The sequence below is a fragment of the Pipra filicauda genome, unplaced genomic scaffold (genome assembly GCF_003945595.2).
Source record: "Pipra filicauda isolate LSUMZ 115617 unplaced genomic scaffold, ASM394559v2 scaffold22_size4397567_pilon, whole genome shotgun sequence".
NCBI classification, from domain to species: Eukaryota; Metazoa; Chordata; class Aves; order Passeriformes; family Pipridae; genus Pipra; species Pipra filicauda.
Genome location: NW_024104343.1, coordinates 4,366,742 through 4,388,852, shown reverse-complemented (window position 1 = coordinate 4,388,852; position 22,111 = coordinate 4,366,742). Strand labels below are relative to the sequence as shown.

Here is a 22,111-nt window from a genome sequence, read left to right as displayed (position 1 = left end):
GCGGGTGACACGTGTGCGCCGCTTCCTCACCCTGAGGGGTTGAGTATGCCCTGGTCAGCCCGGTTTATAGAAATTCTCGGCTTTTCTTGCAATTGTGGTAGGTCGTGCAGCTACAGTTTTTAAGCATTTTTTTTTTTCCTCGTAAGTTCTCAAGGATAAAGCCACACGGTTTAGAACCGGTGCGATATGGGGTACTAGCCATTATAGCTGGTCTTTTGGGAAACGTATATGTAGTTTAGCTCCAGAGGACCTCATTTCGATGGAGACTGAGGCATGTGAACGAGCTGGCAAGCCTTGCATCTCATGGCAAAGGGTAGGTTGTGGAAGGGCAGATGTTACAGTTCTGTTCCAAATGTATCCTGATATTCCACCTGATTTTTCATTTCCCTTCATAAGGAGAATAACCAAATGCATCTGCAAATTGCAAATAGGCACCTACTTACTTCACATATACTCATTTGCTCTTAAATTCAGGAAGTCTTATCCTCTCTAGCAATACCTGTGATTTGGCAAGTGCATCTTTTGCAGTCACACCATCATGATGCTCTTCTTTACCACTACACCAGCCACTTACTCTGTCTGTCTGCATGCCTGAGCTGTGAACGGTTCACAAACTGATTTGGGCTAAAAGTAATCCAGTGGAACACCAGTTGTTTCAAACCTCTTTATTTACCACAGGACAGCATTAGTTTGGGATTCTTTCTGACACAAAAATTGCCTGCTTGACATAATGACCATGTCTTTTCTGCAGGTGACTCGTTTCTCATGGCTGCATTGGTGGTTTATATTTAGTTTTTTAAGATACAGTGATGGAAATGTGCTCCAAGTGTCTTTGACCCCCAGTTCCTGGTGTGGGTAGAGGTGGGGGAAAGGTGTCAATTACATTGTGCCACTAACAGTGCAGAGTATTGCCAGCTCAGTTTAGAGCCCAGCCATCCAGGGGTTGTGTTTAACATGACGACCTATTTTGGTAGTCACTCTGGTGATGCTGGCAATCCCTGCTGGTTTTCAAAGCCTCTAGTAAAGGTCAGCACAACATCTCAAGGAGGGGGAGCATCACCTGCCTTTGCTTAAAGTGCAACCTGGAGTGCAAACTCCACAGGGCAGTGTGTCAAAATGGGGCAAGTCTGTTATGTCCTCTTGGGCTGGTGAGGTTAGATTGAAGATACACAACATTTGAAGGGAGATTTGGGGGGTAGGGGATTTCAAAGAGGTTTGTCTTTTTTTTTTTAAGTTTACACACAGAGTAGCATGTGCCTGTTGATCAGTCAGTTGACTAGTGGATTTGATGCATGGAAATGGTTTAAAGGCTAACATCTGGCAACATACAGAGTGACATAGATGTTTCCTTTCTATTGTCTGTTGAAAGAAATCAGGCTTATTTTTACTGCCTTTTTAAGGGAAACCAAATTTGAAATACAGGCTCCGATAGCAAATTTAAAAAATCTCAATTTATATTTAGCAAGAAAACTTGACTGTGCTGTTTATAACTATTATTATTATTAGAATTCACCTGGCCCTGTATTTGCTGTAGTTGCTCTCATTTTTTTACAAGTAAACATTCACTTCGGAAATTTATTATCTCAACTTGTTTCCTGGTGTTCTTGTAATGCTTTAGAAAATCAGAGGACAAATTAATCTTTGTAATAATTTTTTTTCTAGAAGGTCTAAGCTGAAATTTAGTCCTGAAACTTCAATAAATCATGTCAGTAATATTAATAAGAATATGCACTTTATTAGTTTTGTTATATGTGGCTTCTGAACGTGTTCTTGCATGTCAGTTACAGCTGCATGAGCTTTTGGTGTTGTATTAAGGCCCACTTACTAATGTTTTAGAACTTGCTTGCTCCCAGAACATGGAGACAGAATTGATTATCATTTATGAGAAACATTTGAAGTAGTATTTGCTACCGGTAAAAACAAATAGGAAATGAGGGTGTTCATCACAGCAGAGATGAACATTTAGGTTTACAATACTCTTTTCATAGGCTGACACTATTACAACACTAGTTGTTTAAAAGGACATTTCTAAATCAACAGCTATTTTTAAATTAAAATTAGTTAACACTATAGCTCCCCATCAGCCAAAAAGGTTCTGTTTCCCAAGACCACCTCGGGGGTACATTCAGCCATGATCTGGTGACCACGACTCCCCTAAGGACAGGAGGTTTGTGTAAAGAGTTGCCTCACTGGCAGACACCTTGGCACAGCAAACACAGGGGGCAGCAAGCAAACAGTCATTCCTCAAAACACACACACGCCTCTACCAGTAAGTGCCTTTTTAGTATGAAGATACTGTACAAAGGGGTGTCCTGGAACACCATCAGGTCCATGATGTGTTATTGCAGTTTCTAGCAGGTGTGTTGTGGTATCACTACCACGTTAACTGTGGGAACTCTTTCTCATTAACCACATGAATTGGAGGAGGGAGTATGAAGAGAAAAAGATAGGTTGTTCTGTTTTGAAGATAAGGTCTCTTTGATATCATTTTTAGAAGAAATCTAAGTCATAGTTTTAGTTCTTCATAAGGCTTCATTCAGTCCTTAGAATGTGTCAGCCTGACTGTAATGGTTGTAAGCATGAGAGAAAAATCACATCTCATAACCAAGATGCTAACACAGGTTACCTTCTGCTGCCAAAATGCTTCTCTCTATATATATGTATGTTTGCCCGCATAGAATCCTCTGTATGCCATTCCAAATTTGGACTGGTTTTGCTGATAAAAGTTTCCAAGCAAAACATTTGCAGTGCAGACAAGGCCCCTGCCCTGGGGCATCTGGTCATTTGGCATGTAGCTGCAAATCTGCTGTGGTATGACATACAAATGATGTCCATGGTGAATCCTTGGGGAGACACAACCACTCAACTCTCCTTGGGAAGCCGATGAAAAGTACTGGAGCTGGGAGGGGCAAAGGCTGTGTTTCAAAGGAGAAATCCCATCTGAAGGCAGAATAAGCCTAGGTATTTCCCATGCTGGGACTCTGCAGATGGTTTGGGGGTTCCCCTGTCATCCAGTCTCCGACATCCTCTACGCAGACACAGCCATGCTTCTTCATTGGAAGCCAAAGAGGGCTTAATGCCTGAGGGAGGACACCATAAGTTACTTAAGAACATGTTGATGGTTTCAAAATGAATTTTGGACAAATATAATATATTTAATTAAGATCTGTCTGAACTGATCCAGGATAATTTAAGTTTCTAGCTCAGGACTAGTGAGACCTTGTTTTAGTTCTGCTGTACTAAAACCCTGGGCAAGGGTTCAAAATGACTATGTCCCTTCTTTACATGTAAGATGAGGGTTACTGAACTTTCCTCAGAGGTACATGGAGGGAAAGGTTTATGCATGCATTTAAGGTTAGGAGATGCCTAGATTCAATGATAATATCTTGGCTAGCATCCATAAGGGGAAATAACATGTCAATGATGTCAGCTTTGGCCTTAGACAGATCTTTTTAGTGCCCATAGGGAGAAGTTTGTGTTCTTCCAAATCTAATAGTGTTGGTCATGTCCTCATGCAAGAGATCAAATTCAGTGGAGTTAAAGCTCCTTGAGCCATGGCTGATTTTGGTCCAAACTGTTTAATGATTAAACCAGTCAGGTTGAACCTCTGCAGTTTACTAGAATTCTGACAACAGCAGAAATACAGGAAAAGGGCTTAAACCAATCAATTTTAGCTGTTCTTATTTTTGCTTTCCGTAAAATCTTCCACTCCATCAAGTAAGTCTTTGAAATGGAAGTTCAGACCACAGTTCGCGTCCCTTTGTGTGTTTAGTTATTGATGTGAATGACTTCAAAGGAGTGTGCTGGCTCTCACTTGGCACACTTTATTTAATTCAGTACACTATAATCATTTATAATGCACCAGAAAATTACAGGATAAAAACAGTGAAATATTAAAACTCTGCTAACATGAGCAGTGATATGAAACCTCTTATAAAACATCAGAAAGGATGTTTGAGTGTTCCACTCTGATTTTGAGTAACTTCATGCTGTATTCTCTTAAAAGATTATTTAAAATATTTAAATAATATTTGACAGATATAGTTTTTGTATTAAAAAAGGAAACCGGCAAACTAATATGTAAAATATAATTACTTTAGTTCATTTACAATACTACAAGGCAAAACTAACTGAATAATGTTGGTTTATGCTTACAGTATTCATCTGATCTTTAATAGATCAAATAATTGTTTTCATTCGAAACTATTAATGTAATTAATATAATATACTTTTTTTTACTTGCATGTAAAAAGACCCAAAGATTTGCATACCTTCAGACAGGCACCATCAGAACTATTTAGAAAAATATAGCAATCTATATGATGTGAGTTTACTTCAAATTTAGTATATCTCTGAAACATTCCCATTTTCAACAGAGAGAAGAAAAGGAAACATCATAGTGTGACGTGATGATTTTTTTTTGGTCCACTTTTTCAGCTATTTTAAAAGACTCATGATTTTTGAGAAACTGGTAACCTTGTGTAATCTGAGCAGGAGGTACTTTCAAGAATTTGAACATGTATTTGATGCCAGCATCAACAGAGGTCTCCGGGACATATAGATAAGGGTCATCCAGAGAAATTGCTCAACAACATGTATGCAGGCACGCAGGGAAGAGAAAGGTTGAATATTAACAGAGAAACAGTGATTGCTCAGAAGGGTTGGTCCTATCCCCACGAAGCAGGAAATTAATGTTGCCTCCAATATATATAGGAACAGAGGGAACCTCTCCCTGTCAGAGCTGCTGCTGAGAGAAGGTCCCTGAGCTGCTCAAGCAAGCCAGCACCATGAGACTGCTCCTGCTGTTCCTGCTCTGTGTTTCCTCCGTTAAATCCCAGGGCTCTATTGACTATGACGATGAGGTTGTAATACTGATATTGATTAATAATTAATAATTAATTTAATTTAATTTAGTTGCATGCATGACTTACTCAGCTCATGTGAGTTAACTAAGTGAGAAGCTGTGGGAAAAGATGATCAGCGCATGTTCTGTTCCGCTTGAAGTGTTCAAAAAATAACCTTTATATATGTAACTGCACAATAGTTATTTTCTGAGTTTGGAGATATTTTCTTCCTATTTCTTTTTCTCTAGAGGATGAAGGATGTTTGATGGTAAGATTAGTTATTTCATATTAGTTATATTATCCAAATTTATTTAAGGATATTAATTTAGTAGTGTTGACATATGATGTTACAAACAATTAGTCTTAGGTACAAAGAAGTAGAAATGTATAATTAATCATGTCCTGCCTCAAAGACAGTGATCCGGCAGACATTGAAAAAAAGCAAAACCAAATAAACTGCCAGTTCATATAGCTTTACATTGGAAACAGAGTGGTAACAATTGCTAAACAAAAGAGCAATCAGTCTAAACATATTTAACTTGGCTTAACATATTTATTTTTGTTTAAGTAAAATATTTTAATGGGAAACACAATTTAGAGTCTTGGTACATTTTTTTTTATAGTTCAAAAATCCCTGCAAAATTAAATAGGTCAGGGCAGTCAGATTTTCTCTTATACAATCTCAGCATTTGTGTTTGTATATTGACTACTGCTAACTCTAATGTGTTAAATCATTTTCAGCAATTCTGTGTTTTGTATGCTGCCTATTTTGAAACCACTTGAAGCCTCTAATCCTGGATCCTTGCAAATGTTTGTCATTTGCAGCTAAGTTTGATTGGGATTGGAGATGGCCATAGGTTTTGATTCAGTGGTTCAAACAACTCTTAATATAAATGGTTTAGTTTGAACAAGTGCTTAGGGACCAGACCTGTTTTCCCTACTCAACCTTTTAGATGTTCCCATTTCTGGCAGGTGTGGGGAAAGTATGCATCAGAGGGATATTATGGAATGCTTTTCCTAATTTCATCAGTTAACAGCTGGCATGTGGCCTGAGACCTGACGATGTATTGGACTGTGGCCTGATTTTCTGAGCCCTTACAAATATTCCTGTAGCCCAATAAAAAACTGTGACACTGATTATGTGCTGCAGAATATGCTTCCTAGCCTCAAGGATTTCTAATTACATTATTTATTTATTTTGTATCCTACTACTTCAAGTTTTGTAGTGCTTAGTGTCTCTGAACTATAGAAAATTTATTCCTTGGTTAAAATTGGCTATTGAAATATTGTTTTACTTAGGTTTGAAGACTTTTTAGTTTATCTGTATTTAGGTAGAGGGAGTGTGACTAGTCTTACAAGGGCGGGCATAGCAATGACTTTTACATAATATCATTATAATATTTCTGTTATGGCTTTTTTCATTCCACTCCATGGCTTTCTTTGCTGTTTAAAATACTAAAGAGTTCTGAACAGATGCCTCCACCCTGTGCATCCCATTTTACAATAGCAATCCCAGATTCAGAGAGTTTTCTCTCCCCCTGGCTCTGCAGGATGACACCCCTGTGTTTGGCGTTCGGGGCCACCGACCTGTGGACAAAAGGCGGGAAATGACCCCCACACTCCGACCTGTGGCACCTCCCATCAGTGGGCCTGGATACCGGCGCCGGCCCCCAAAACCGGGGAAGAAGGGGGAAAAGAAAGAACGTATCATCTATCCCGATGCTGGTGGCTGCAAGCATCCTCTGGAGGAGATGGTAGGTGTCTGCCTGTTGACACAGCTGGTGACATACTGTCCTTTTCTTCTAGTACACCCAACACAGAGTTTTCTTTGACAATCAAGGGGCAGTTGTTCATTTAAAGCAGTCCAGCTTTTCTCCATTTTGCTTGCATTTGCTAGGACTGCATTCAGAAAAGTAATGTCACAGAGTCCATGGGATTAGTCACAGAGTCCACCTACAGTGAAGATGGGAAGATGAGAGTTGAACCATAAATGAGGAAAGGAAGTATCTATGAGTTAGCCTGTCCCTTCCATGTGGCTTTGCGTAGGTAACTACTAAGGACAGAAAACCCTCTGCAGAAGTGCTGGCTTCAATTTCAGATAATCTTAAGGAATCCTAGGAACCAAAAAAAAATCAATTTCCCTTGTCTTTCTTAAAATTAGTTTCAAGATGTAATTATAGTCTACCATCGGTCACTGCCCCAGCTCTTACAGAAGAGCATACAAGCATTCTGAGATCTAGTACACACCTTGCTGCCTTGCAGTAGTCTATCCTATGGTCCCTCCTGTGCTCCCTGCTGGAAAATGCAAGCTCTGACGGTGCTGAGAGACATCCTACTGTCTGAGAGCAAATTTGAGTGTGGAGGTTGCCAACAAATGAAGTCTGCTAAAGCTTAATGAATACATGGTTGTGGTAGAGTCCCATGCTGCCTGAGTACTTTGGTTCTCACGGGATGTCAGAATTTCCCATCTCTTTTTAAAACACTGCTGTCCTTGATGGTGCAGCACCTACTGTAGAAGCAATGGTGCTCAGCTTCTTGAGGTGAAAATTTTTTAATGGATCATATGGTCATTTCATGAGAGATACATACAACAATGTGTAGAGAATGTGGTTGATTCTCTGATGCCAGTTAGAGAGGAAAGGGGTAGACATAAACATGCACAGGCACCAGGTAATTCCTGACGGGCTTTAGTCATAGTTCAGGTGGCTTAACACAGTGAACATTTAACAGTGCAGAAAAGAGAAAAACAGACAGGGGACAAAAAAAGTGTGAAGCTAGAGGGCTTTTCTCAAAAGCTTCAAAAAAGTGTGCTCCTGAGGGACTCCACACTCCTTCCCAACCTTCAGAGTGCAGCTTCTTTGTGCAAGTTGAATATCTTGATTCCTTATCTAGACACTTAAATATCTGGTCTCACATTACAAACTCGTCAGTGCATTCAAAGGTATGGTTGTTCACTGATGGGATTAGAACTTTTTAATCTTGACTTTTATTCACAGTCCTTTTTGCTTCTTTTAAGGGAGTGCTGTGTCCAACTGGATGTGAGCTACGAACTACACTGCTAAAACAGGAAAAGAATGTGAAACCAGTTGTTCGTGATCTAAAAGATAAAGTGAGCAAACTGTCTGACAGCTCTTCAACTTTCTTCGAATATGTGACTGTTCTAGAAGATAAACTGGCAAAGAGGCAAAAACAAAGAAAAGGTATGCTATTTCTATTAATTACTAGGGTAAATGGTATTGGAGTTTCATTGGAATTCCTACAGTTACTTGTTAGTGGGACTTCTTAAAAAAAAAAAATTAAAAATACAGTGCAATACCTGCAAAGCAGGTTTCCATGACCAGGTCCTCTTAAATCTTAAAAAAACCTTTGAGAGAGGCAAAGGAATGGATCTTATACTAAAGCAAGATTCATATAAGGCCCCTAAATGTAAGGGTCTTGTGTACCCCCTTACCTGCTTTCCTATGTCCATCCAATCCATTTATGACCAGCCTCTGGCTTGGCACCATGATTCCCCAGAAAGAAGTGAATTATAGCTCTTCGGCAGAAGATAACACCACTGATAAATCTATTAGCTAGCAAAGAAACAACAATATACATGTACCACTTTCCTGAGAATATCTGCATAGTTTTTGCACACTGTAGAAAATTAGGCAAAAGAAATACCTATCCTTCCTCCCTGCTAAGGAAAGAAGTGGCATCTCAAATTATACTTACAGATTGCTCTGCATTTCCTAACTGGAAAATATGTTGAAAACTAATTTGCTTTTCGTCTCTTTGCTTTCCTAGACAATGAGGATTTACTTTCTCAGTACAACACAGAAGTGGAATTGCATTATAATTATATAAAGGATAATCTGGATAATAACATCCCATCTAGCCTAAGGGTCCTTCGTGCAGTTGTGGATTCTTTACACAAAAAGATCCAAAAACTGGAAAATGCCATTGCAACCCAGGTGGACTACTGCCGTTCCCCATGTGTTGTTTCCTGTAATATTCCAGTGGTTTCAGGCAAAGGTACTCATTCGACTATTGTGACATCTTTTCTCCCATTTATATCACTGTGAAAACTGATAGAGGTATCATTCAATTGGTTTGTGAAGCCTGTGCAATTGATTAGGAGAGCAGAAAAGACAGAAAATGATCCTAGATGAAAAAGAAAACTTTTATGGATGCCTATATTGGTTAGACCAAAAATCCTCTTACCCCATATCAGTCTTCACAAGTGGCCAGTAGCATTTTAAAGAAATATGTGATTCAGGGTCTTTGTAAGGTGGACGTGATACATTTGTGACGATCATAGTTGTACTTTTGATTTTTTTCAGTCAAGAAAGGTTGATTCTTATTTCACAAGCTTGTCTACTTCAAAAATTCATTGTAAAGTATATAGTCTTCCATCACTCAGTTTGAAGTCCTAGAAATTCCTATTTGGAAAAGCTGAACAATGTGGGTGCATTGTTCTTTCTTCCCTGGTTCTTTTACTTGATGTGTCACAGAAATCAAAATGAAAATAGAATAATATATATATTTAAAATTTTTCCCTTATAATCAGCAAACCAAAGGGTAAGAAGAGGGTTGGAGAAGTTCACAGCTCTTCCAGTAACAGTCTCCGGTTTGTTCTTGCAGAATGTGAGGATATAATCAGAAAGGGAGGCGAGACATCTGAAATGTACCTCATCCAGCCAGATCCTTTTGTCACACCATACAGAGTATACTGTGACATGGAAACAGATAATGGAGGTTAGTGTGAAATAATTATGTTGTTAAAATAATAATTACTATGAATGATACAAAAGATAATTAGTAATTTGCATTTTATACAAACAAGTGATACCTTTTGTAATTACTTGAGAATTAAATCTGACTCATTCAGGAAAGTCTTGTTGGTCATCTGCTGATGCACAGTAGGATACTTCTATAAGGAAACTGGAAATAAATAGTGTAGGTATCTTAGTATGGCCAGAATGGACGAGGTGGGCAGACAAGGAGAGTCTGGTTCATTTCTTACCTCGCTACTATGCGCTAGACAAAAGACCAGGGCATTCCTTCGGGTTCTGCTTTTTTTCACCTTTCCTTATGAGGCAAGGTACTACTTAAGTGTGAGCAAAAATGGCAAAGCTGAGCTCATAAGCAGTGAATGACCTGCTGCAAGGAAGCCATATGCTCTTCTTGTCCTGAGATGAAGTTAGAAGGGTTGTATCTTAATGGTTGATGCTCCTTTTGTACTGGCAATTTAATGTAAATACCGTTGCTCCTGTAGGCTGGACTTTGATTCAGAACCGCCAGGATGGCAGTGTTAATTTTGGGAGAAGATGGGATCAATATAAAAAAGGATTTGGAAATCTTGCAAAGAGTGGAGGGAAGAACTACTGTGATACACCAGGTAAAACAGACAGCATGAAACTCAAAGAGCTCTTCTTACTGAAACTGTTTTATCCTATTTTTTGAAGCTCTTTGACTTTCTTGAAATTAACTATTCCACTTCAGCAGACCTATTGGCAAATAATAAAGTTGCCTTGAAGTGTATTGGGAAGTCTATTTCACAGAGTTCTCACTTGTTGCTTCTCAGGTGAATATTGGCTTGGAAATGACAAGATCAGCCAGCTTACCAAAATAGGGCCCACTGAAGTTTTAATTGAAATGGAGGACTGGAATGGTGATAAGGTATCAGCGCATTATGGAGGTTTCACCATACAGAATGAAGGAAACAAGTATCAGCTTTCAGTTAGTAACTACAAAGGCAATGCAGGCAATGCACTAATGGAAGGAGCTTCACAAGTGCATGGAGAAAACAGGACAATGACAATTCACAATGGCATGTTCTTCAGTACTTATGACAGAGACAACGATGGATGGTATGTACTCACACTAAACATTTAAAATAAAAATAGAGCTTAAAATAGAGCTGAATATAGAATATTTCTCTAATTTTATGTTAGTTGTCGTAATATCTCGAAATATGTTTTATCCCTGCAAGCCAGCAGCCAAACGTCCATGCAATTCCCTTGGTGTAGCCAAGGACGGGTAAAACTGTGTATTAGGTTAGTGACATTCCACAGCCAAGTAAGAAGCAAGCATGCTGAATTTTATTGATTCCATGAATTACTTACCGTAGACAAATCAGCAAATCTGGATGCGATATGTTCATTGTCAGAGACTGATGGCAGCAGTGCTGAGGATACTGTCTTGCTAAGTAGGAATATTGATGCTCTCTGCAGTAACATAGTTACTTCTTCAGTTCCTGAAGAAAGAGACAGGTAGCATGTCCATGGAAGAGACAAAGTTCTGCCTACTCAGAAGACAGGAGCTCGGTTGTAAAGTACATAATTGAGCACCGTATCTCTAAACTCTGCTTAGTACCTGATTACACAGTCATGAATAAAGGAATTGTTTAGATTAGACATACATTTCTCATTGTTTTCTGTCTTTAAATTTCATTGATATTGTAATTATCATTATGAAGTGCAAGTAATTGTAGTTATCAATCAATAAACTAAAATGACATTCCCAAAGAGATGCAGCTAGAATTTGACTATTTTTTCTTAGCTGCTTCACCTTCCAAGTGCACTGTGTAGCACACACTTGAGATGGTCAAGCTTTTACAGAAAGTTCAGAGAGGAGTTTAAATGTTTATTATGGTTTGAAAATTTCAGTATATGGGCAGGTGTGTGTACTCTGTTGATCTGTTTGCTTATATGATGTCTGTTACTCTCAACACATTTTTTCCCCCTCATCAGGTTAACTGCAGACCCAAGAAAACAGTGCTCCAAAGAAGATGGTGGTGGATGGTGGTACAACCGCTGCCACTCAGCCAACCCCAATGGCAGATACTACTGGGGAGGGACCTACAGCTGGGATATGGCAAAACATGGTACAGATGATGGTGTTGTATGGATGAACTGGAAAGGGTCATGGTATTCCATGAAGAAGATGAGCATGAAAATCCGGCCATACTTTCCACAATAACCATTATCAAAGTGTGCAGAATCAGGGATTTCCTTTTAGTATTTGTACGTGGTTATCTTTTGAGCATGATATTTAGGCTTGTCTTTACACATGAAAAATAAATATGTATATACAAGCATATTGTGACCTAAAGTGAAAAGCTATGTCAAATGTAAGTCAAAAACTGACTGATAAAGATAACTTACAAGTGTATTCCATTTTTCATTTGTTCATAAAACAGAATTAACTAGTACAGAATAACACTGAAAACCCCAAACCCAACTTGTTTCGCTCTTTTACAAAGGTCTTCTATACCACTTTTAAAGAGGGAGAGCATTATTTTAAAATGTTTTCTAAAAATTAAAGTCTTAAAACTAAAATATTTTGCACATGATTCCTAATTATTTATGCATAATCTGGGGAGAAGGAAACACATTCCCCTAAATAAGGGACAGTTATTTTCTTTTATAAGTAACAATAACTACCTGCTTAACAAGTTGAGCAGGAATTAAGTGAAAAGATAGTATTGAACAAATGGGTAGGTCACCACTCAGCTCATATCCTGTACGCTGGATAAAATATGCCCTTTTCTGGGACCTGGTTCACACACTGTGCCTCTTAATATCCCTCCCACCACCCCATATCCTTTTATTATAGAACAAAATACAGTATGTCTTTCACACAATCACTCTCATATGGGACTACAGTAATTAATGACTCCAATCACAGGATAGGTGGAGGTTGGGTATTTCAATAGAGCTAGTGGTCTGGGCACCCTGGCGCAGACAAAGATAAGACTTCCCAGCCCTGGTAGACAGGATCAACATTTCTCAAAGGGGACTGCTTTCCTCCACAAAGGAAGGGACCCAGATCACTAGGGGTGGAGGGGTCCCATCTGAAACCTCTAGTGTTTATTTAATCTGTGAAGCCCAGGAGGACAAGAAGGAGACATAATGGCAGCATCTCACTACATGAGCACAAACATTCTGCATCTCCACAGGCAGGCTTCCACTGAGGCTAAGGAACGAAAACACAACGTGTAAAGGACAAGCCTGTTTTCCAAAAGCAAAGACAGTTCTTCATACATGACTATAAAGAGGTCTTTGCTCTTCAGCAAACTTTCCAAAAAGGTTAGTCAGTGGCTGTGTTTGAGAAGCACTGAAAAAAGGCTAAAAGTGAGCTGCTTTGCCAGTATTTGATGATAGTGATAAATGGTACACAACATGCCAATGAGATCGGAGACAAGGAAGTTTCTTCATGCTTGTTTCTCAATAGAAGCACAGAAATATTAAACAGCGTAAATACTTGTGTAATTTTATGTCATAAGATATAAAGGTAAATACAACACGTTCTTGTATAATTGTGTAACCAATATAACTGGTTTTCAATGCAGCCAGCTTTTTTTCTAAAAGATCCTTACCACACACTGTCAGCAAGCTGATGTAAAACCTTATCTATATAAAAACCCTTGCTTGGCACATGTACTGAGAAAGATTCAGGTGCTCCTCATCTTACTTGTGCTGGTTAGAGTCATAACCTTTTAGTGATTGCTAGAAAATAACAGCCTGTTTTGGGAGTTGTATTTTCATGAGTTATCGTGGATCTATCTTATTTTGAAGCTACAGTATGCATGGTAAGCTATCTACAAATCATCAATGGGATGGAAGGTCTATATACTTATAAAATCAAAGCTTAAGAGATCCTTAAAAGTCAGTCCCAAAAAGCATGCATTGTTTATCAAAGTGTATTCCATGTTAGGTGTTTGTGGCAAGAGTGAGAACCCAAACCACTCTCAGTTCTGCCTGAGAACTGACTCCCACTGCTGTTGTGCTCCCCTTGAAATAGAAATAAGAGGCGATGGCCTAGAATAGTGAATGTTGAACTTGGTCAGACTTTCACAGTTCATGTTAGTGGAGGTGGGATCTTGTTATGAACATACTTCTAAATTCTTTTACTTCTTTAGCACTCCTAAACAAAATAAATAATTCAGATTATAAATATTTTTATCTCAAGTCAAGGTGTGAGCTGCCAAAGATGTAGACAAAGACACAGTCAAAGACATAGAAAAAGCTCACATTAAAAGGGTTTTTAAATCAGTATGTCCTTGAAAAGGTTTTTTAGCTAAAAAATAAGATCAAAGAACTCTTCTGTTAATAATTAATCATTGTTTATTTTTTAAGCCACAGATATACCCAGTTGCCTTCAAATTCACAGAGTAAAGGTACATCATGCATATATATATATATAAAATTTTCAACTTGTACTTGTAACACACATTAAAAGCCTGTCTTTCTACAGGGTTTCTATGGGCCTGATTTTCATTCTAACAGTTTTGAGGGAATAGTCAGAGGCTTTAAATGGAAGCCAGACTATGCCATTTTCGATCTCATAAGGAACATTGTACCTGGGGTCATAGTGGCCTCCCAGGTAGTAAATGCCATTGAGGTTGGCTGCCTGGCAGCTGTTGTACCACCATCCTCCCCCATACATCTCTGCACAGTTCTCCTCCCAATGGTCCTGGTCCAGGTCAAAGGTGCTGAACTTCATCTGGGCATGGGACGTGTATTCAGTGCCCTCTTCCAGCCAGCCAGCAATCAGTGCATCCCCAGCGGTCCCCTCGTAGGAAGACACAGTAAGGGCATACCCTTCTGCTTCAGACCCTACCTGTACGATATACTCTGCATACACAGCATTTCCATCCCAGTCCTCTAACTCTACCCGAAGGAGAGTATCATTTTGAGTCAGCAAGTGCATGTTTTCATTGCCCAGCCAAAACTCTCCTCGCCCTCTGCCATCCACGCTGCCGAAACCTCTCTTGTAGTCTTGCCAGGTCCGGTTAAAATTCACTGATCCATCCATTCTCTGTTGGATCAATAGCCATCCTCCCAAAGTGGTCTCTTGGTCGCAATAAACAGACAAGACCTTATTGGATCCCGCTGGCTTGATTTTGAAAATGCCACTTTTGGCACCAGAAGTGTGTTTCTGGCGGATATCATCACAGTCTAAAAAAAAAAGTTGATCTGGTTTGACAGAAGTTATCAGCAAAATTTAATAAAAGGTTCAGAGGAATCCAAATACCAATAGTTCAGAGGAAAATTGTTAAACATGTTGTGGAGTACACTAGGTATAGTGACAGGCAACATTAAAAAGAGTTCAGAAAAGAAAACTTTACATACTTCTTAGATTGTGAATTGTCTATGTAATACCCGAGTATTAATGAAATAGTTTCCCTTTTGTTTCAAGGTGGCAACAAACAGACACAGTGCTTACATTTTATCATCACACTGTTGTACTATAGTATCTAAAACAAGTCAGTTTGGTTATGGATGGAGTTCAGCTCCACTACCTCAATAACTACCTTTCCCAGTGTTGGCTGTCCTTCGCTTCACTGCTGGTGATCTGAAGCTGCGTGCCTGAAAGTCTGGGGTGTCCTCTGCACTCTGATCATGTTCCACCCCACCTAGCTGCTCAGTTATTCCACGAGTCTTTACTGATTTGGTCTCAAAAGTAGAGCCTCCCTTGTTGAAACTGCTGGTCACTACAGACTTGGAGTGACTTGCACTGCCAGATGGGAATCCAGATGGAAGAAGTCCTGCAAAGTCATCTTCCTCCACCTCTCCTAAATCTGCAAATTTGTCTTTTGCCCCATAAGTCCCTGAATGACTGGTACTGCTTGTGCCAGTAATGTGCTTACTAGCAGTGGATGGAGAATCAGGGGTAAAAAATGACTCTAGCTCAGGGCGTAACATCTCTAGCTTGTGCATGCCATCTGCGCCACTAAAATGGTAGGTGCTCCCTTCCCCTCCAGCATTTCCTGCTCCATGTAAATAGGAGCAGTCTGAGCCATCAGAAGAAATTGTTTTCTCAACCACTTCTTCTCTAGGGCCATCAGGGCCACTGACAATTTTTTTGGTGGTAGTTTTGGTGCATCTACGAACAGTGGAGGAGGTTTTGTCTTCCAGACTAAGGGTTTCTCTCCCATGAGGAGGAGTAACTAATTTGCTGGTATATGGAGGTCCATCCCCCCTTGATTCTGACTTGTGATACGGGCTGTCTCCTCGGGAAGGGTTTCTCTCTGTTTCTGGTCTTTCTAACACCACTTGCATCTGTTTGATGTCATTAATTATGTTCAGAGCTTGCATTTCTGGCAGAGGCTTATGCTTAAAATGATCAGGAACATTGGAGTCCTTAAGTGGCCTCATTTTCAGTGTGCTCAGGGTGGTTTGAAGGTCTGGGTTCAAGTTGATGGAACTGGCTTGGGCAAGCTGCTTCTGGATGTTGTCGTAGCTTTCTTTGTCCACCTGGTAGTCAAAACTTCTAGCACAGGTTCCTTTACAAGCTCGTATCTTAATATCAATGTCCACCTACATAACCAGAGAGAAATAATTTGGTTAGGGAGCTTTCCTGACTTCCTCAAGTAAGGGTATCCTTTACTGAACAGCAGAAAGATGTACCTCCCACCTACAGCTGAACTTTTCAAAGTTCAGTTTTGAAATCATCATAGGTTTATTTCCATTGTAAATACAACACATGCAATAGCACAGCGCACATGAGTTCCATGGAGTTCCACTGTAGCACGTTCCCAATCTCTGCTCCCTTTATTCTCGAGCTATAGGGGTGTCTTCCTGGGTTTGAAAGGAATGCTGCAGAGCTGGGAATGCTTTCTCTGTGGACTGGGGCAGAAATGGGTTCACCAAGGAGAGGGGAAGACACTGGACTTGTCCCAAAGCCTGTCATAGCCCTGCTGTGAGGCCTGCCACCATGGGGTTACCATTGCTTTCTCAAATGATCCAAACGCTGGATTTCTGATCCAGGCATCAAAAATAGGACATTTCCTTGCATTATCCCCAGAAGAACTGGCTGCAGTCTAGGAACGCGGGTTCTAATGCCAGCCCTGGCTCTGAGCAGCAGTGGCAGCATGGGGATGAACGGAGCACATCCACCTCCTAACTGCTCAGCAGCTCCTTACAGGAGGAGAAATGCCTCATACAGAACCAGTTATCAGCAGATAACTGAGAGCAGAAGGAGCAGATGGGACCAGGAGTCCTATGGAGCTCACGCTGGTTCCCACAGAGCAGAAATAGAATACCAAGATGCACAGAAAGCAATTCATTTGGGGATTTGTCTCAGCCAGTCAGATCCTGCGAGAGTTGCACCATGTTTTCTTTCAGGGAGAGCACTGCTCGCCATGAACAGTATAAGCGATAGATCCTCTTTCTGTAGCTGAGCCCTGGAAAGAACGGAAGCTGTGTAGCAGATACCTACCTCTAAGCGTTTCATCTCCACCACTTGCTCCTGGATGCTGCTCTGCAGAGCTTTAATTCTGTTTACTTGAGTGACAACTCTCTGTTTTAATGTCACAATTCTCCGTCTCAGCTCTCCTGACACGAGACCATAAGTCTCATCAACCTCTGAAACAGAAATGCCTCAGTCAGCTATACATGTGATTTTCTTTCCTAAATGTGTATTGTATTTTAAGATATGTAATTAAACACATAATTTAGAACATATTTCTCATAGTACTGAGCAGATAAAAATTGTGTTAGTTTTTACTAACTAGCAGTTAAGAGTCTATTATGAGTCTATTATTATGTTTATTCTGGTTCTTGACAATTATGTCCAGTGCAACACATATTTTCACTGCATATTGCTTATTCATAAAAAAGAATAATTCGGCAATGGGTAATAAAACTGGGTGCGAGATACTCACGATTAGCACTGTCCAGGTTTGGTTTTAGTACATTTACAGTTTCCACAATTATCTGATTGGATTTTTTATAGTTGTTTTGATTATCTGCAAGCAGCCTTTTGATTTTGTCTATTCTGCGACTATAATCCTGGTCCATTTCATCAATCAGTCCTTGCATTCTGCAGCCTGATGGACATTTGGTACCCTAAAATTGGAAGAGGGAAATAATTGTGTTAAAATCCTCACAAGTAAACATTTTGTGTAATGATAAAAAAAAAACCTGATCAGTAAAGCTTATCCTCAAAAACCTGCCATAAACATGGGGTGAGGAACAAGTAAACTTGCAGTTTTCTCTCTCCTCTGTTCCTCATGGGTGAGATTAAATATACATATATATTTATTTCATAAATATATATATACAAACACACACATATTTTCTAAAGGGCTGCTGTAAGAAGTCTGTTGTCTGGTTTGAGCAAGGATATTAGAGGACAACTTTTTTAAGTGAAGTTTTCATCAGAAAATCTGAATGTTCTTACAGAGTTAATCTCTTTGCCAAGATGTCATCAAATAAATGTAGCATAGAAATGGACTGAGATGCAAAAGGCAAGAAAGAGAGAAATTAATAGTTTATATATGAAGACATTTAGCCACAGAATCACAGAATCACAGAACCACAGAATCACAGAATATGCTGAGTTGGAAGGGACCCACAAGGATCATCAAGTCCAACTCGTGGCCCTGCACAGGACCATCCCCAAGAGTCACACCATGTGTCTGAGAGTATCAACCAAACACTTCTTGAACTCTGTCAGGCTTGGTGCTGTGACCACTTCCCTGAGGAGCCTGTTCCAGTACTGAACCACACTCTGGGTGAAGAACCTTTTTTCTAATATCCAACCTAAACTGCCTTGACAGGCCATTCCCTCAGGTCCTGTCACTGGTCACCGCAGAGAAGAGATCAGTGCCTGCCCCTCCTCTTCCCCGCACGAGGAACTTGTAGACTGCAAGGTCTCCCCTCAGACTCCTCCAGCCAATCACTGTGAAACTTTTACTGAGCATCTTGTAATCTGACTTCCTAAAAAGTAACTAGTGAAGAGTATGTGATTTCTAGCTATTTCTTTTCTTTGTCTCACATCTTTCTTTCTGGTGCCCTTCTCTTACCAAGTCCAGAAATGGCAATATCAGAATTCTGAAAAGAAATGCTTCTTCTGTTTTTCTAGGATTAACCTTCTTTAATTTAATCTTTCTTTTCCAGACTTACTTTCTCTTCTCATTCTGCACCACTGCAAGCTTCTCCCTCTTTCTTTCTCCTTGTTTTCTTCTTTCTTTCTTTCTTTCTTTCCCACAGCAGATCTCTCCAGGCTGCCCCAAACTGAAGTGTCACCTATCCTTCCTCAGATGTCATACCCAAGGCTGTGTGGCACCTATTGCAGTGATCTGGCTGAGGTCTGTGAGTGCCCTATGGACAGGCCCCATTTTCACCCCAGAGCTAAGAGCTCACCCAGTCATCATCAGCACAGATGGGCCAGTTCTTCTCATACTGGCAGGTGGACTGGGACATGTGCTCCACAATCCTGGGACCACGCACTCCTGCACCCAACTCTTCAAAGGTACTCTCTCCAGCTTGTGCCTGCCAGGAGGAAAAAGGGGAAAAGCAAAACTGAGATTAACTAAACAGCTGTCAAGAGAACAGAAACATAATGCTGATGTCCTCCAACACTTAGTGGCACAGCTGATATGTGGCAATCACAGCCATCTGGTAAGCACCACACCAAACAGTGCAAGGATTTTATTCTCAACATTTATTGCAAGTTATGATTTTGTTTGTTTTCTCAGAGTAAAGCTTATATCTCCTAAAATTAATACAGCTATGTAGAGAGCTAATGATGCTCAGGATATATTATGCTAATATCATTCCACATAAATATTTTGTTCTGTGTGTAAATATAAAATTAACTTGAAATTAGATTGAAACTGGGTAAGTTAAAGCAAATATTTAAAAAATCCTATGTTCTATTTCTATTTGCTGCAATACTTTAAAATTCTTTTTGTCACTTTACCACCTTCAGTCTATACAAAACTGACTTAAAGATATATATGAAGAGGTTTCCCATTAGTGTTCCTGATTTTAATCACAGTTACTAACTGCAAGCTTATAATACTGTTTTGCCTCGCAAAAGAGCAAGAAACTAATAATTAAAATAATAATGTCAGTCATGAATGGATTTCACTCTGCTTATGGAAAGAAGAGAAATAAATATACGGAGGTTTTGTTCAAGTCTGAGAAGAAAAAGTTATATATACAAACTAATTCTAAGCCAAAACATGATAAGGATTCCTAAAGTTTTATCAGTAAAAGACTGTAAAATTATTCTTGTTCATTAAAAAAAGCCCTGTTTTAGGGTTTGAAATGTAATTAGGTCTGACTGGATTCCTCTGCATGCCTTTTTTACTTTTCAAACATCATAATTAAAGATTTACAATATTAAATATTAATTATTATGATGATTATTAATGATTAATTCTGAGGCTGAGAAGGAAATCCTAATTCTAACCTCTAGGGTCAGAACCACTCTGGGGAACTGGAATGTCTTTATTAAAATCAACACATTCACACTAGTTTTATTAATTAATTACTTGATCCAACCCAAGTGCCTCCTAAAGGTAACACATAAAATCACAAATGCCCTTTGGGCACTGACAGCTCCAACATGGCTGCTTCTGTTTTGTCCCAATTGCTTCCTATAATTTCTATCATTTGTTAAAACATGCACTTCCTTCAAAAAATAAATAGTTACAAAGAGAAATGTAAAGAATCTAACATAAGATTATAGACTGAGTCCTCAATGAGAAAAAAGCAAGGTTATGTTAGCATGGTTGAAAACCAGTTTTGTCTCTTTCCTTATCTAAAATTTGATTCTTATTTAGCTCCAGTTTCAGCTGACATTGCTGCCACAAGAATCCTTGTTTTTAAATATGTATTTCATAATAAAGGTACTGTGTGTCATTTGTAGGTGGAAAATCCTGCTGAAATACTGTCCAAAGGACATGAAAATTCTTGAACGGCTGGAGTCACTAGGATCCAATAAGTTATGTCTAAGACTTACAGCATCACCCATGAATCTATGAATTCATGTTCATGTATATGTTTTGCTCCTCTTGAAGCCAGGCAGACTCAGCAAAACCAAATTAAGCAAAACCATAGAGAGCTGGATAGTTAAGAACTACTAATGAAAGTACATCAGTGAGGTGGTTACAGTAAGCTTGTGCATATATGTGTGCATTGAATTTTACAAGATAAATGACAGCCAAAATTTATCTAAATTTATTAATGAACATTAAATAAATGTTTACTATTCAAAACAGAAAGATATAAAAAGAGTCAAGTAAGTAAACTCATACCCAAGCTATGCTGAGGCCCAGCAAAACACAGAGGATCCTCAAAGGTATCATCTTCAGGAGAAGAACAAGAACTCTGACTGAAAGGATGCTCTTCACCAGTCTTTTAGTGCAATTTAAACCTGAATGTGAAGCTTGGATTAATCATTATACTCCCCTCTGTTTGTAGAAAAAACAAGCCAACTACCCCCCTCCCCCTTCAGTGATTACTTAAGGCCTCTTGCACAAGTTTCTGATGTTATTTGCTCCAGATAAGTTTGTACAACACCAACATGCTGGCAACACCATGAGTTCCAGGAAAAAAATCTGTCTACAGTTGTTTCTCGTCACTGGATGTTCAACTAAGATGTATGCAGGACCTAGTGGGATCCAGCAATGCTCATTTTCTGGAAGACACACACTCTGTGTGATGGGCATTTAGCTGCATAATCAAAGAGGTGACATCTGAAAAAGGAAGTAATGGGTTTGCCCTTTCTGTGTGACTGTGTTCCACTGCTGTGAAATCCACTGGATGTTCCAGAGCAAGTATTAGTCTAAGAAAGGTTAATACAGTTTATCTGTGACCATGTGGTCATCTACCCAAATTAATTCCTGAGGTGCAGAGACCAGCTTACATCAGTTTATGGTCTTGGTGGTATTTGTGGAATACATGATGGGTTTAACACTGTGCTGTTTCTTACACCAATAGCATATTATAATTTTTATCAAGTAGGATTTGTTTAAAATATATATTTACGAAGAGCACAGTAGAGTGGTACTTGAAAATGTCTCAGAACAAGTCTTAAGCATAATTAAATCTTCCTAAGGAGTCATGTCTCCCTAATAGGTTATATAATGGATATAGTCTGTGTGGCAACTTTTGATAATGTCTTGCTTCTGTGATCTCTATAACAAGCCTTACTATTACTGGGGAGGGTCATACATGGCTGTCAGACACTTGAGAGATGCTGCCCATCTCAAAAGTTGCACTGCAGTGAGCAGGAATGAGCAAAAAAACCTTTGCTAGAGTAAATGTGGATGTATTCAGTTGAAAAAACAAAACTCTCTTGGCTTTTTAAAACTGCATGACACAAAACTCTCCATCATCAACAGGGTACAACATCTTATCACATTCTGCTTTACAGGAACACGTTTAAGCTTAACTCTGACATTGTAAAACATACTAAATTCAAAATAGCTGATTTTAGCTTTGGATCCATTCCAACAGCCTCACAGGTTTTGTCTTTTCCTCCTT

At 39.3% G+C, this 22,111-nt stretch overlaps 2 protein-coding genes across 3 annotated transcripts; one reads left to right on the top strand and one right to left on the bottom strand.

Moving 5' to 3' along the window:
• The first annotated feature begins 83 nt into the window (after positions 1 to 83).
• FGB (fibrinogen beta chain) lies at positions 84 to 12,166 on the top strand. 2 transcript variants are annotated; one of them, XM_039381551.1, is made up of 8 exons: positions 84 to 313; positions 6,395 to 6,598; positions 7,861 to 8,044; positions 8,631 to 8,858; positions 9,468 to 9,581; positions 10,102 to 10,224; positions 10,411 to 10,696; positions 11,579 to 12,166. In XM_039381551.1, exons 1-8 carry the CDS (start codon positions 260 to 262, stop codon positions 11,805 to 11,807), a joined length of 1,422 nt encoding a protein of 473 aa, XP_039237485.1. In that variant the 5' UTR covers positions 84 to 259; the 3' UTR covers positions 11,808 to 12,166. The 2 variants fall into 2 exon arrangements, with proteins under 2 accessions (XP_039237485.1, XP_027595311.1); XM_027739510.2 differs by lacking the exon at positions 84 to 313 and adding an exon at positions 4,728 to 4,862.
• Positions 12,167 to 13,934: 1,768 nt separating this feature from the next.
• Positions 13,935 to 20,946, bottom strand: FGA (fibrinogen alpha chain). The gene is made up of 6 exons (XM_027739509.2): positions 20,881 to 20,946; positions 18,980 to 19,108; positions 17,497 to 17,680; positions 17,052 to 17,197; positions 15,145 to 16,150; positions 13,935 to 14,788 (listed from the first exon to the last, which is right to left on the bottom strand). Exons 1-6 carry the CDS (start codon positions 20,929 to 20,931, stop codon positions 14,079 to 14,081), a joined length of 2,226 nt encoding a protein of 741 aa, XP_027595310.1. The 5' UTR covers positions 20,932 to 20,946; the 3' UTR covers positions 13,935 to 14,078.
• Positions 20,947 to 22,111: the final 1,165 nt, after the last annotated feature.